This window comes from Vicugna pacos, chromosome 3, assembly GCF_048564905.1.
Source record: "Vicugna pacos chromosome 3, VicPac4, whole genome shotgun sequence".
In the NCBI taxonomy this organism is placed as follows: Eukaryota; Metazoa; Chordata; class Mammalia; order Artiodactyla; family Camelidae; genus Vicugna; species Vicugna pacos.
In genome coordinates, this window is record NC_132989.1 from 78084394 (window position 1) to 78096895 (window position 12502).

Consider the following 12502-nt stretch of genomic DNA (forward strand, 5'->3'; position numbering starts at 1 on the left):
GTGAATGTCTATTTTTTCCTGTTAGATCCCCCTTCCCACCTTGCCTCCCTCTACCAACTTCAAAAAATTAAGCTGAAAAAAAAAAACTATTCTGAGAGAAACAATTAACATGCCACGGATGGCATGGTTTGCTGAATAGTGTGGTATACTCTGGATATCACAGGTCCTAATTTTGCTATTTTCACCAAGATGATTTAATCAATATCAAATTAAGTGGCTTATTGTTATGATAAATAATCAGAAATGAAGAATAAAAAAATCCTGCATAAATGTATAAGATTACTGAAAGGGAAATTAATAGCCTTAAATAATAAATTTTTAAAAATTAAAAGGATAAAAATGAGTAAGTTTGATGAATATGGGATCAATATTCCACAAGTACATTTCTACACAACAAGTTAAGGAATAGTTTAAAAAAACCCAGCATCACTGTGTAAAATTCAGAAAAGTGAGCTAATACTTGAAGAAAGATAGATGTGAACCTTCTGCAACACATAAGAAGAGGTGGATTCTGGATGAAGACCTAAATGAGAAAGATTTTTCATATTAACTTCATACTTTCACCTAAGCAGGAACCTTCATGACTTGGGGATGGAGAAGAACTTAAACAAAACTTTGAAACACAATGACAATTAAAAAATTAAGGTGGAGTTAATTGTATCAAAGTTGAGAATTTCTTTTAGTGAAGGACATACATCATGGACAAACTTAATATACAGATAATAAAATGGGATAAGAGACTTGTAATGTCTACTAAAGCAGACCAAGGATTAGTATCTAGACTATACAAGAAATTCTGGAAAGGTGGCAAGGGCAGAAACCCCCTTAGAAAATGAGGAAAGCAGTTACAAAAGGTGAATCCACAAGACTAATGAGCATTTGAAGGGATCTCAAACTATTAGAAATTAGATAAATATAAATTAGAATAATAATGATGAGAGATCCTAATTCCCATTCTTTGTCAGTACCTGTCATTTTCCATAGTTCTAATTCTTCCCAGTCCTCAAACTGTTAATGGGTCTCTATACTTGTTATTAGGGAGAACTGCTGACATTATTTAGCCAAGTATATTCACATTCTATGACCCAGACATTCTGCTCCTGAGACTGTACACCAGACAAACATTCACAAGGTCCACACTAGAATATTCATTAGTGTTACATGTAGTGATAGGGAGGTGGAGGTATTCTGTATTCCAGTCAGAGAATAGTTGATAAAGTATGGTAGATGCACACCTTAGTAGAACATTAATTAGAACCCACAGATTATAAGTACACATAGCCACCTGGACGGTTCTAAAAGCCTAGTGCTAGATGAAAAAGATAAACAGAATGCAGTATATGACACCATTCTATAAATTAAAAATATATGCACAGAAAACAATAATAAACATTATTTAAGAATACAAGCAAAAAGATACACATTATATAAACCCAACACCTATGGAAAGTAGGCTATGGGGATAAAAGGAAATAAATGGATGCGTAGACTAGTGATGATGGTATGCTGTAAATTAAGAAGCAGGACTGGTGCAACTTTCTGCACTCAAATCTCAGAGAAGGAAAAAAGAAGACGACAGCATAGCTAATACATGGGAATAAAGCTAGCCAAAAGATGTACAAAACACCTGCAAAGAATATTATCACATTTTATTATAAGACACTAAAGACTCAGGAGATCTAAATAAAAAAAAGAGAAAAACCACTTAGTGGATAGGGAAAGTTATTAAGGTGTCAATTCTCCCCACACTGACTCACGCACTGAAAGGACCTCCCTCCCTCAATCCAACATAGTTATTGGAACTTGACAAGATGATTCTAAAATTCAAAGAGCTCTCCCCACACCCCCCTCAAAAAGTCAAGACACTTGCAGCAAAACAAGTTTGAAGGAAGATATCAAGACTTGTTGTAAGGCTTTAGAAGCTGAGACAGCATGGTACTGGTATAGGATCATACATATAGACGAAAGGAACCAAATAAAGACCTCAGAAATAGACTCACACAAATGGAAATTTAAAATACGACAGATCAGCACTGTGGATTGGTGGCGAAATAATGAATTATTTTCAGTTAATGATGGTCAGAAAAATTAAATAGGAAAAAATACCCGAACTAATGGATCCCTACCCCGTAACACAACAACAACAAAACCCCATAAAACCCTGAAAATACCATCAGAAATCAATTCCAAAAATCTCTAAACTATATGAAAAGGGCACAGGAAAATATCTTTATGACACGGGATAGAGCAGAATTTCTTAAGGCAGATAATATATGCCAGAAAGATGATAAGGAAAATGAAGAACTACGGTTCACTGAAAGATACCATAAAGTGAAAAGACAAACCACAACTAGGAGAAGATACCTGGCATTCATATAATTACCGAGAAAGAATCATCAGAAAATATTTTAAAACTCTCAGAAATCAACAAGAAAAGGCAATCAATAGGAAAATGGGCAAAATTCGTAAAGGAATTTCACAGATAAAAAAATTCAATGACAATACACATGTAAAGTTATTTTACAAGTCCCCATTAGTAATTAGAGAAATTGGAATTAAATCCCCAATGAGATACCATCTTATACCTATCAGACTGGCAAAATCTAAAGGACTGAAAACACCAAATGTGATAGATAAAGCTGGTGATAAATCAATAGTCATTTAAGAAGATGGTTTGGTTTAGGAAATCAAGTTAAAGCACGTGTTTTTCTTACGACCCAGCAATTTTCTGCTGGCATTTATTCTAGAGGAACTTATACGCTCCAGGAGACATGAAAATATTATTTATAGCAGTGTTGTTTATAACAACAAAAAACTGGATAACTCAATTGTTCATCAACAGAAGAACAGATAAATTGTGCCATATTCACACAATGGACTATAGTATAGCAGTAAAAATATATTAGTGTGGCTGCACTCACTGTAATGGACAAATCCAAGAAACATAATGCTGAGAGAGAGAGCAAGTATAGAATACATATACTATTAACACCGCAAAAGTTCAAAGACAAGCAAAATCAAACGACATTGATTAAGTATACGTATATATACTTGTATAAAGAAATGATAAATACAAAATTCAGGGGGAACAGAAAGAAAACAAAGAAGAAGTGCAGAAGGTAACTGAGTCTGGTTCGTGATTACAACCTGTGGGGCTTTTCAGGCTGGACCACGAGCAGTCACAGACACTGCCTGGCAGGCCACGCAGGAGAGCACTGCCCGCCCCACCCCTGACCTGGGGCGCAGCCTGTGCATCACAGTCTCTGAAAGAGCTGCAGCCAAGGTCCAGGCCTGCAGCCGGTGATGCTCTTGCTCAGATTTATATTCCTCGTCCCAGCGGCTGCATTCCTGGTCCTTTATCTGAGGCCTTGGGGAGAGGGCTTCTTCTGGACCCCGGTGAGGCCTCTTTAGAGAGGTAGAAGGGGGATCATTTAAGACCTTTTTCCTTACTCTAAATCAGTACCTCATACTTTTCACTACTAGCCTTCCCTTTTGCCATCCCTCCTCCTTCAAAAAAAAAAAAAAAAAACACACACAAAAATACACCCCTCAGGGCCCATGAAACTGCCAAGGCCTTTGTTTAGGGCTTCCTCAACAATGAGATGACCCCCATGTCTGTGCTGATCAACCTGTCCCTGGACCAGTGCGCTGCTCCATGGGGAAAACAGAATAGCAGGAGTGGGAGGGAGCTGGCATTTCCTCTGGTTTTAGACTCGCTTATACCACCACACCAAGTGATTAAAGGCTTTGTGCTTTCAGTTTGCCTGAGCCTAACAGCTCTGCTCTTGCTTAGCTCAGCTGAGGTCCTGATTGGAATATATTTCTTGAGTTATTAGGTTGTGTAATAAAGCTACTTTGAACCTCCTCCATAAAAGTTATGAAAAGTTAAGTTTTGTGGTACTTCTATAGGGAAGACAAGATGAAATCAGAAAGAAATAAATATCTAATTTACAGCCTCGGTATCCTAGAATACAAAAAGACGAAGGAAATTGTGGAGTTGTCAGAAAGGTGCTTCATTCTTTTTAAAATCTGGGTGTATGGTGGAAGGCAAGATACAAACGAAACTTTTAAAATGCATAATTCATATAATAAATTTTCTCTTCTTTGGTATGAAATCCTTTAAGATGGATTTTCTTATATTTAATTTCATATTATATTTTGGGCTAAATGTGATATATTTTAAAATGTATCCATGCCAAATCTATGGACAATAAGTTTCTACAGTTACCACTTTATAAAATAGTGGGTATAAATATAAAATAGGGATGTGCTTATAAAATGTTTTTAAGCTACTTTCTTTATTCAAACTATGGTATAAAGTTATATCTGCCCTTAAACTACTTTCTTCAAACCTTGGGGATTTTGTAATTCAATTTATCTTTTGCCTCAACAATTCAGGTTCTGTTTCTGTTTCCTTTTGTTCTATGTCACTGCTATACTGATCTTAGTGGTCTTCTTCGTACAAGTCCCCTTGCTCCCCAAAGATCAAGAGTTCCCCATGTCTGAACATTTCCAACCAGACCCTATAACACTGTAACGGGTAAATACTAAAACTGCACAGCAGGTCATGCTCTGACTACCATGGTTTTATAAAAGACAAAATTATATTGTATGATCATCATTACATGTAACAAATTCTCAAACGTGAAAAAGGTATTAGAGATTGCCCTGCCCTTAATTTGGTAATTCCTTGTATCTGTATAGCACAATTAGTTATAATTTAGAATGTTTTCACATCAGCTTATTTCATCCTTAAAACAACTATATTAATTAGGTGGGGCATATAATAATTATTCCCATCTTACAATCAGAAACAGAAACAAAGTAAGAGATTTCTATGACAGTTCACAGATGTGAACTCAGAAATTAACATTCCTTGTCTGTTGCACTTGTCTGAGACACTCTACACCAAGGCTCTGACACTTTTCACTTGTCCTAAACTTGCAGGACAACTGTACAATGTTAAAATGAAATAAACTAAAATCATGATAATGAGTTGTTCAGAATCTTTATAAGGAATACTAGTGCTTTTGTCAAATACAGCTTTTGTTAACTCTCTTACTTTTGAGATGAAGTTCATTATCTACATATTAAATGTTGCCTGCAGCAAGACAAAGTAAATTTAATCATGAATTTCTCTCAGTTTTCGCTCTTACTGTATGGCTTCTATTTTCTTCATGAGTACACCAGCAGCTTTCAGTAAGAAGATACTTAGCAAAATCCTTACTTAAAATGGACCAGTGCAGAAATATACTCCTACTAACATTTCTAAGGCAGAAACAAAATAGCTTTAAAAGAGTTACCAGACTTTTTTTCTTTCCTTTCCTTTTTGCATTAGCTTCCTTACCTCCAAAAAGACGGAATGCTTTTCTGCAGCTTGGTAGTGGCCACTTTGCAGAGCTGGATTTCTGAAAGCTTTGTTTTATTTTCAAATATTCTTCAGTAAAGAATGTCTTTGTGGCATTGTTTAGTTCTAGAATAAAGCAAAAAACATAGCATTTTAAAATATTAATTTGAATAAAATGGCAAGAACTTGTCAAATGATTGTTATAGTATTTTAATAAATTCAGAACTCTTTAAGATAGTGAAGACAAAAGTAGAGACAACTATTTCTTTAACCCAAGCAAACATAACTCCTCCAAATTTGATGCGACTCTGCTGCACCTACACACACAGCATACACCTAGTGAGCAGCTCCTATGTCAGATACTACACCAGACACGGAGGGTACAGTGACGGATGAGACATGGTCCCTGCTCTCAAGACGACTGTGGTCTCAGATGGAAATAAACAGGTAGACCAAAAAACGGGGTATGTGTTAAGGGTGTAGCAATAAATAGCTAGAGTGCAATCATGATTCAGGAGTGACACTGAAAAGGAAAAACCCTTAGAAATTCTTACTTCATAGTTTCTTTATTTCATCCTGTATGTGTTGGGCGGACCATTTAGAGTCTACTGCTGCCGACGTGAGGAAGTTTAAAAAATGTAGAAATAAATTCTCAACCTTTTAGAGCCTTGTTAATGAGTTACAGAGAAAAGGGAAACATTCATTTGAAGTAATCACACATCAATCAAAGGACATGCCTGATGACATTCACTTTAAATAGTAGAAAGTCTCTATATATGAGCCATGGAAAGCAAGGCACAATCTGAGTCTAACTGTCTGATGGAGAAGCTGTTCTCAGGGAGGCCAGTGTAGAGTTGGTTACTAACTGAAGTAAACTAGTCTTTCCATCAATTTTCATCCCACAATTATTCCTATACTATTTTCTCAGTTTCCATTATACTTCAGGCTTTGAGTTTCTGCTCAAACCAGTTACATCAAATTTTCTCTATTGTTCCTAATTACTCCCTTGGATTGATTCTTACCTAAGAAATTCACAGGGAAAACAGATTCATAAAATTTACATTTAACAACAAAAGAAACAATGTAAAAAAAAATAGACTGCTCCAGGCAAGGGAGGCAACTTTCTAAACGCCCTTAAAGTAAAATCAGTGTAGTGGGTAAATGTAGATTTTGTGTGGGAGGTAAGATAAACCAAAGTGAAGAGTCTGCAACTCAAGAATTCATATTCCTCTCCTTTCTCTCCCTCCACCTCTTCCTTCTTCTGGAGAGCCTGTAGTCATGTTCTAAAATGGCAATAACCAGAGGATGCCTTGGTACTGCCCTGTCTTAAACTGAAAACTTCTTTTGAAGTGTAACTGAATTCAGTATACCAGATCAAAGGCATTCTTGTAACAGTCTTCCAATAACTGTGGTTTTGATAACTGTCCACAAATCAAACTTGTCTTAGAGGGAAGATGAGAAAAGTTAGAGTAATAACGATGCTTGTGGTATTTCTGTTTCCTAGCTTCAAGGAACTTGTTGCACAATGCACTTTTAACCTGTAGAACAAACCCATATAATTAATGCACCAAAGCAAGAAAGGGTTCATAAATATATCTGTAATACCTAAGAAAATGATGACCAGAGAAATTACTTTATTAAAATGTGAAAAATGAGATGGGAGATGTATCTACAGTATTCTGTGGAACATAAATACCTGTGTCCATAAAGTACTCTTATGAGATGTTGGAAGATTTGATTTACTATACTTGATCTGAAAGGCCTTTGGAGAAAAGAGGATCCAGAACCAACCATGTGCGGGTGACCGCAGCACCTGTCACAAGGTGCTGAATTTCCCTTTGTACTCGCTCTCTGCCCTATCTCCTGCGAACATTCATTTTGTAACTGCTGTGTGCCTTTGCTGGTCTAGCTAGGAATATAGAAATGAATTAAATATAATTCCTGTCTGCAGGGTATTGTACTTAGATCAGTGATTCCAAAATGCCTGTCTGGAGCCTGGCTATGCAACAAAATCACTGAGGGAACTTGTTAAAAGACAAATTCTAGGAACTTGTCTGGATATCTTGAAGCAGAACTGCTGTGGATGTGACCTAAGTAGTCTTTGCTTTCTACAAGCTTCTTGGGTGATTCTGATGCACAGTTGGATTTGATAACCAATGGATTAAATGATCTTAAATCCTCTATTCTTAAATTATTTGAATTTATTTAAATGGGTTAAACCTTATCTTACTGTGCTATAAACTGTACAGACCTTACCCAAGGATGTTGTTCTTTCTGTAGAACCGTGCTGCCTTATTCTAGTGGCATTTGAACTTGGAAGTGCAGGATTTGACAACACATAAAATATTCAGCATTACATTTATCAGAATTATTTGCAAAAAGCACTGAGTAAAATCTGAAAGCAGATGAAGATGCAGGGCTCGGAGTGAAAAAGGACAGACACTGCCTTTATTCCCTCCCTACCTATTAGGGAGAAGAAGCTTCTTGTTACAATATATATTATAATGTATTGGACGTAATCAATATTGCATATCATTGAATATGACAGAAGAAGACAAAACCATGAATATCCTGGGAAGATTCTGAAGTCTATTCAGATGGCACATTTAGATAAATGTGGTGGCAGTACCAGTGGAAACAGCCGCATCTTTGTGTTACACTGTCATAAAAATAGCAGATTACTGTTAAGATAAAGGAGTTCTAGTCTTTTTGATTTGGCTAAGAGTCTGTCACCAACTACATAACATAATTCACATTATTACAGGGTATCACACCATGTGTTTCACTGTATTATATTGCAAACAATAAAATAAAGACACAGGATAATTTTGAACTACAAGCAGTGCCAACAGGGTGGTGCAACTTTGATTTCTGCTTTATGCTTAAATAGGGTAATTTTACATTTAAATAACTAATTATGATTAATCAAATATTTGTTAATAATACTTTAAAGCATTCTGCTAAGTACAAGAGTTAAAATTGAAATAGGATTTAATGTAGGTACTAGGCCTATTTCATGCCTATCTAGTAAAAAGGTAACCATTAAGTTATAAGGTGAGTACCATGACCGGATTAATTCAGGTCTTAGGGTCTTATGAATGAAGGAAATGTGATACAAGTATTATTATAAATACAGGGCACAGTCATTTAGGCGGACCCACTAATATTATGTTCTAATTTAAAAGGCTAGGATATATGTGTCCAGCCACCTCATTTAGATTATTAAAGGCCTCTTTACTCACTTAAAATTAATTCTCATTATTATAAAAGCTTTTTCCCCCCACAATTCCCTTGAGTTGTATGTTAATAGATAATATTTCACTTTTTCCAAAGATGCAAGTTTCAAAAAAAAAAGATTTGACAAAAAGGAAATTTGTAGCATGTTATAATACAAGTAAAAAAAGACTACTTCTCTAAGAGTTTTGAATTATACACATAGGATGGATCTTATTCTGAGTGAAAATCTAACTTCCCTTCATTTCAGTAGGCACTGGGCATGCTTGTTCACAGGTATTATTTGGTTCCAGGAGGAATGGTGGCAGCCACTCCCCGAACATTTGCAAGGAACAGACGAGATTGGGAAACAGAGTCCCAGTCAGTGAACACTTATATCAAAATGAAGACTTCTAGCAAAACAATCTTTACCAGCTGACGCTTAACCCTCATTTTTAAACAGAGCTTTTAGTTTAACAAACTCTTGTGAGATAATCTTTAGAATTTTTAGATTAGTCTCATCTCACTCTTGTTCTTTAATATGTTAATGTTACTATTTTTCAAGGTTATACAATCTAAGACAGCTGTCTTTGCGTTGTTGGACAGTAGCAAGGATAAAGTGGAGTTAGAGTGCTCTTTCAAGAGGATCTGAGATCCTCTGCTTACACAGGAATGGAAAAGAGCTGATTGACGTTTGAGTCCACTTTACTGTGTATCAATGAAAATCTACAAACTGTCTTAAAACTGTGTTCAGGGCTTCAAGGGCAATGCTTACTTTGCACTTCTGCAAGAAGGGCAAGATAGCCCCACTTGGAAGGAACCCTAACTCTTCTGTGCAGCTCATTTTGTTCCCATCTGAGCACCCAAAAATCCTCACCTGTAAGGGGAATAACACCAGTTAGAGAAAACTTGAGTCTGCTATTACAGCGTATATTAAACAGAGTATGACTAGGCTGACTCAAAGATGCCAGTAATGGAAGTCTCAGAACCAACTCTTCAGACCTGACAGTTTCTCATCCTGGGGCGGCTGCAAGGTCTCCCAGTAACTGCATGTCCTATGTTATTTGGGATCAGTAGGAACTCAGCGTGTTAGGAAGAGGCCAACCAGGATTATCTCATTCAGTACAGATGAATATTTACCTATGTATCCTCTAAAGATAAATTTTAACCAGATTTTCATACCCTTCCATAGTGAACTGTCCAGAGTTAAAATCTAGCTTAGGAAGCCCCATTCTCCAACTAAATATGTAGCCTGATGACAGAGGCATGTGCACAGGGACCAAACCAAACCCAAGCCAAAATTATGTATTTGATGCTTTGTCAAAGTGGAGTTATGTACTTAACAATATGTGAGTCATTACAGAATATAGTTTATGCTTAACTGATATTAACATTTGGGAGTTCCTATTTTATTAGCTAGATAGGCTATAGTTAAAGATTTATCCATTTTAATGTAATAATTCTACTTAATATTTGGTAATGCAATATTTTATACCCATAATTTTTGTACCAGAATAAGGAAAGAGTTGTTTCAATCATTTTTTAACCCTCTGGCCAGGGAGCAATTTGCTAGTACTGTTAAGTGAGATCTTCTCGGGTTAGAGCATTTGTTCAAGCTTTCACCTCAGGTAGCTGTGTTTACTTTGTGCTTATTGATGTCCTTTAATGACTTTGAAGAATGAAGAATCATTTCAAATAACTGTTTCATTACCCAAGAATAAATAGTTTACCCTCTGTTAGAGGGATAATAAAGCCAAGAAGAGATCTATTAAATTAAGCCCAATTCAACCATAACATTTATTGAGCTCTTACTATGATGAAGACAAAATGCTAAGCATTTTGTGCTGCTATGATGTATACTATTATTATTTTGTATTTAAAATTACACTTCACGATTTAGAAAAAGGCTTTTGAAAGCCTATGGATAGAGATATACTAGGATCCTGAAAAGCTTATCCCAGCATCCATCCGTGACTTCAAAGAATCCATGATTCTGTCTGTTTTCTGTGTGAAAAGAAAAAGGACTCTATCTTCCCTGCCCATGCCATATTCAATGCTGCAGCTCAGTCTGCTTATTTATTTTTAAAAACTGTCAAAGTAACACATGTCTATGTTTTAAAAAAATCCAATGATATAAAAGGGCTTCAAAACCAAAACCAAAATGAAAACAAGAAATGATCTATTTGACTCCCTCCTATCTCTACCTCCACTCCGGATCCCCAGGGACTGTTTTAAATATTCCTGTTTTCAGGTTTTTTCCCCTAGATATTAACCTCCATACATGAAAGGCAATGTTTTTCAAGACCTGGCTTGCAAAGCATTAGACATATGTGAAATGATTTGAGGTGAAACTGAATGAAAAATTAAAAATTTTTTATAGTTACCAATTTAATTTTAGTGTATATTAGAAGAGATGTATAAAGTAATACATCAAACACATAAATTCACAAATACATTATTAAGGATGAGGCTAAAATAAGTATCTTTTCAAAAGTACATTCATAGGAAGAAAACCCTTAAGTAAAAAAATAGTTCAGGTGGTATGTGGATACAGTAAAAATTGTAAAGGTGGTATGAAAATGACAGAAATCTGAGAAACACTGCTCTAAACATTATGCCTATTTCTCTATTTCTTTTTTTAATAATAAAATAAGATTTATCCTCATATATTAAAGCTTAAGACTGATGATACTAAAAGACATCATGAAGTACATAGTCCTGATAAAGAATGAGTTCGAATTTTAGAGGCAGTGACTATTCTGTACAAGATGAACAGAAAAGTGAAGGAGTTGAGGCATGGATGGATGTAAGAACAAAACTATTATTAGCGTAAGAATTAAAAGACAGACTTCAAGGTATAGAATACAAGAAGGTATGAAATGTTCTTAATGGGAATAGGGACAATAGACCAAGACCACAGTGTCACAGTGGATAAAAAGAGGAAATATGATGTTCTTTAGGATGAGCTGTAATGTCCTGGATAAAGCCCAGCAGGACATCTAAAAGTCAGATAGAATACAAGATAATTCTTCCCTGGACCAAACACTGCAGGATATCTCTCATTCCTGTCCTTGCTGACCAGATGTCAGTAGCATCCTCCTATTACTGTGCCAAAATATCCCTGGTGAAAAATCATAGGCCTACTTCATGCTTAAAATCCTAGATTAGCTTAAATGCCATTTCCTTAGTTAGGGACTTCAATACACAATGTGAAGACTTAGCCATTTTCTTTTCCTTTTTCCAGTGGATGTCACCAGCACATCTGCTTATCAGCACCTCGTTCCCACCACATTAAGGCACAAGAGCAGTGGCCTGGGGTGGGTGGTCAAAAGGGAGATAGAGGTTGAATGAAGGAAAAGAGTGGAACAAGGGTAGAAATCTTCCTCACTGAGTCTTGGGTGATCTGAATGGGCTGAGACTACAGAGTTGTGTGTTAAGCTGCACTGACCCTGTGGCTCCCTATGCAATACCTGGGATACTTACATCTTCCTTATGACCATGGACTGGGACTCCTGAACAAGGAACACTGAGTCTACAGTAGGATTGCCTATATGAGGATTGCCTCCAGGGTCAGTCCACAAGAGGGGAAAAGACATGCTTGGTTTGAAGGCTTCAATCAGAAAGTCAATTCAGGAAAATATGATGCCTTCCCTCACAACAAAACCATCATCTCCTTGGTGGAAGGATTCCTTCCCCCTCACTTGGATGACCCCCACTCCATTTAAAGCTTGTAAGCCACAGCTTTTTCTGTTCCTTGGCCAGAGATCCTGTTATGCAGCATGTAGCAACTCCCTGAACAGATCTACTATTAGGGTCTTATGTTAGGAAGGAAGAAGGATGTAATGGATACTAATTAGTGACCAATGGTTATCTACTACAATTTTTTTGTTTTCCTAATGTGTCAAGTTCTTTTTTACCAAGATCACATCTAACATTGTTAAG

At 36.2% G+C, this 12502-nt stretch overlaps 1 protein-coding gene across 3 annotated transcripts in view; it reads right to left on the reverse strand.

Annotated features, from left to right (window-relative positions):
• Positions 1–12502, reverse strand: part of RNF180 (ring finger protein 180) — a 164360-nt gene that overhangs the window by 30426 nt on the left and 121432 nt on the right. For all 3 annotated transcript variants that reach the window (XM_072958605.1, XM_072958606.1, XM_072958604.1), the window contains exon 6: positions 5348–5473. In XM_072958605.1, the coding sequence (XP_072814706.1) occupies positions 5348–5473 (126 nt within the window). The remainder of the gene's footprint in view (positions 1–5347; positions 5474–12502) is intronic.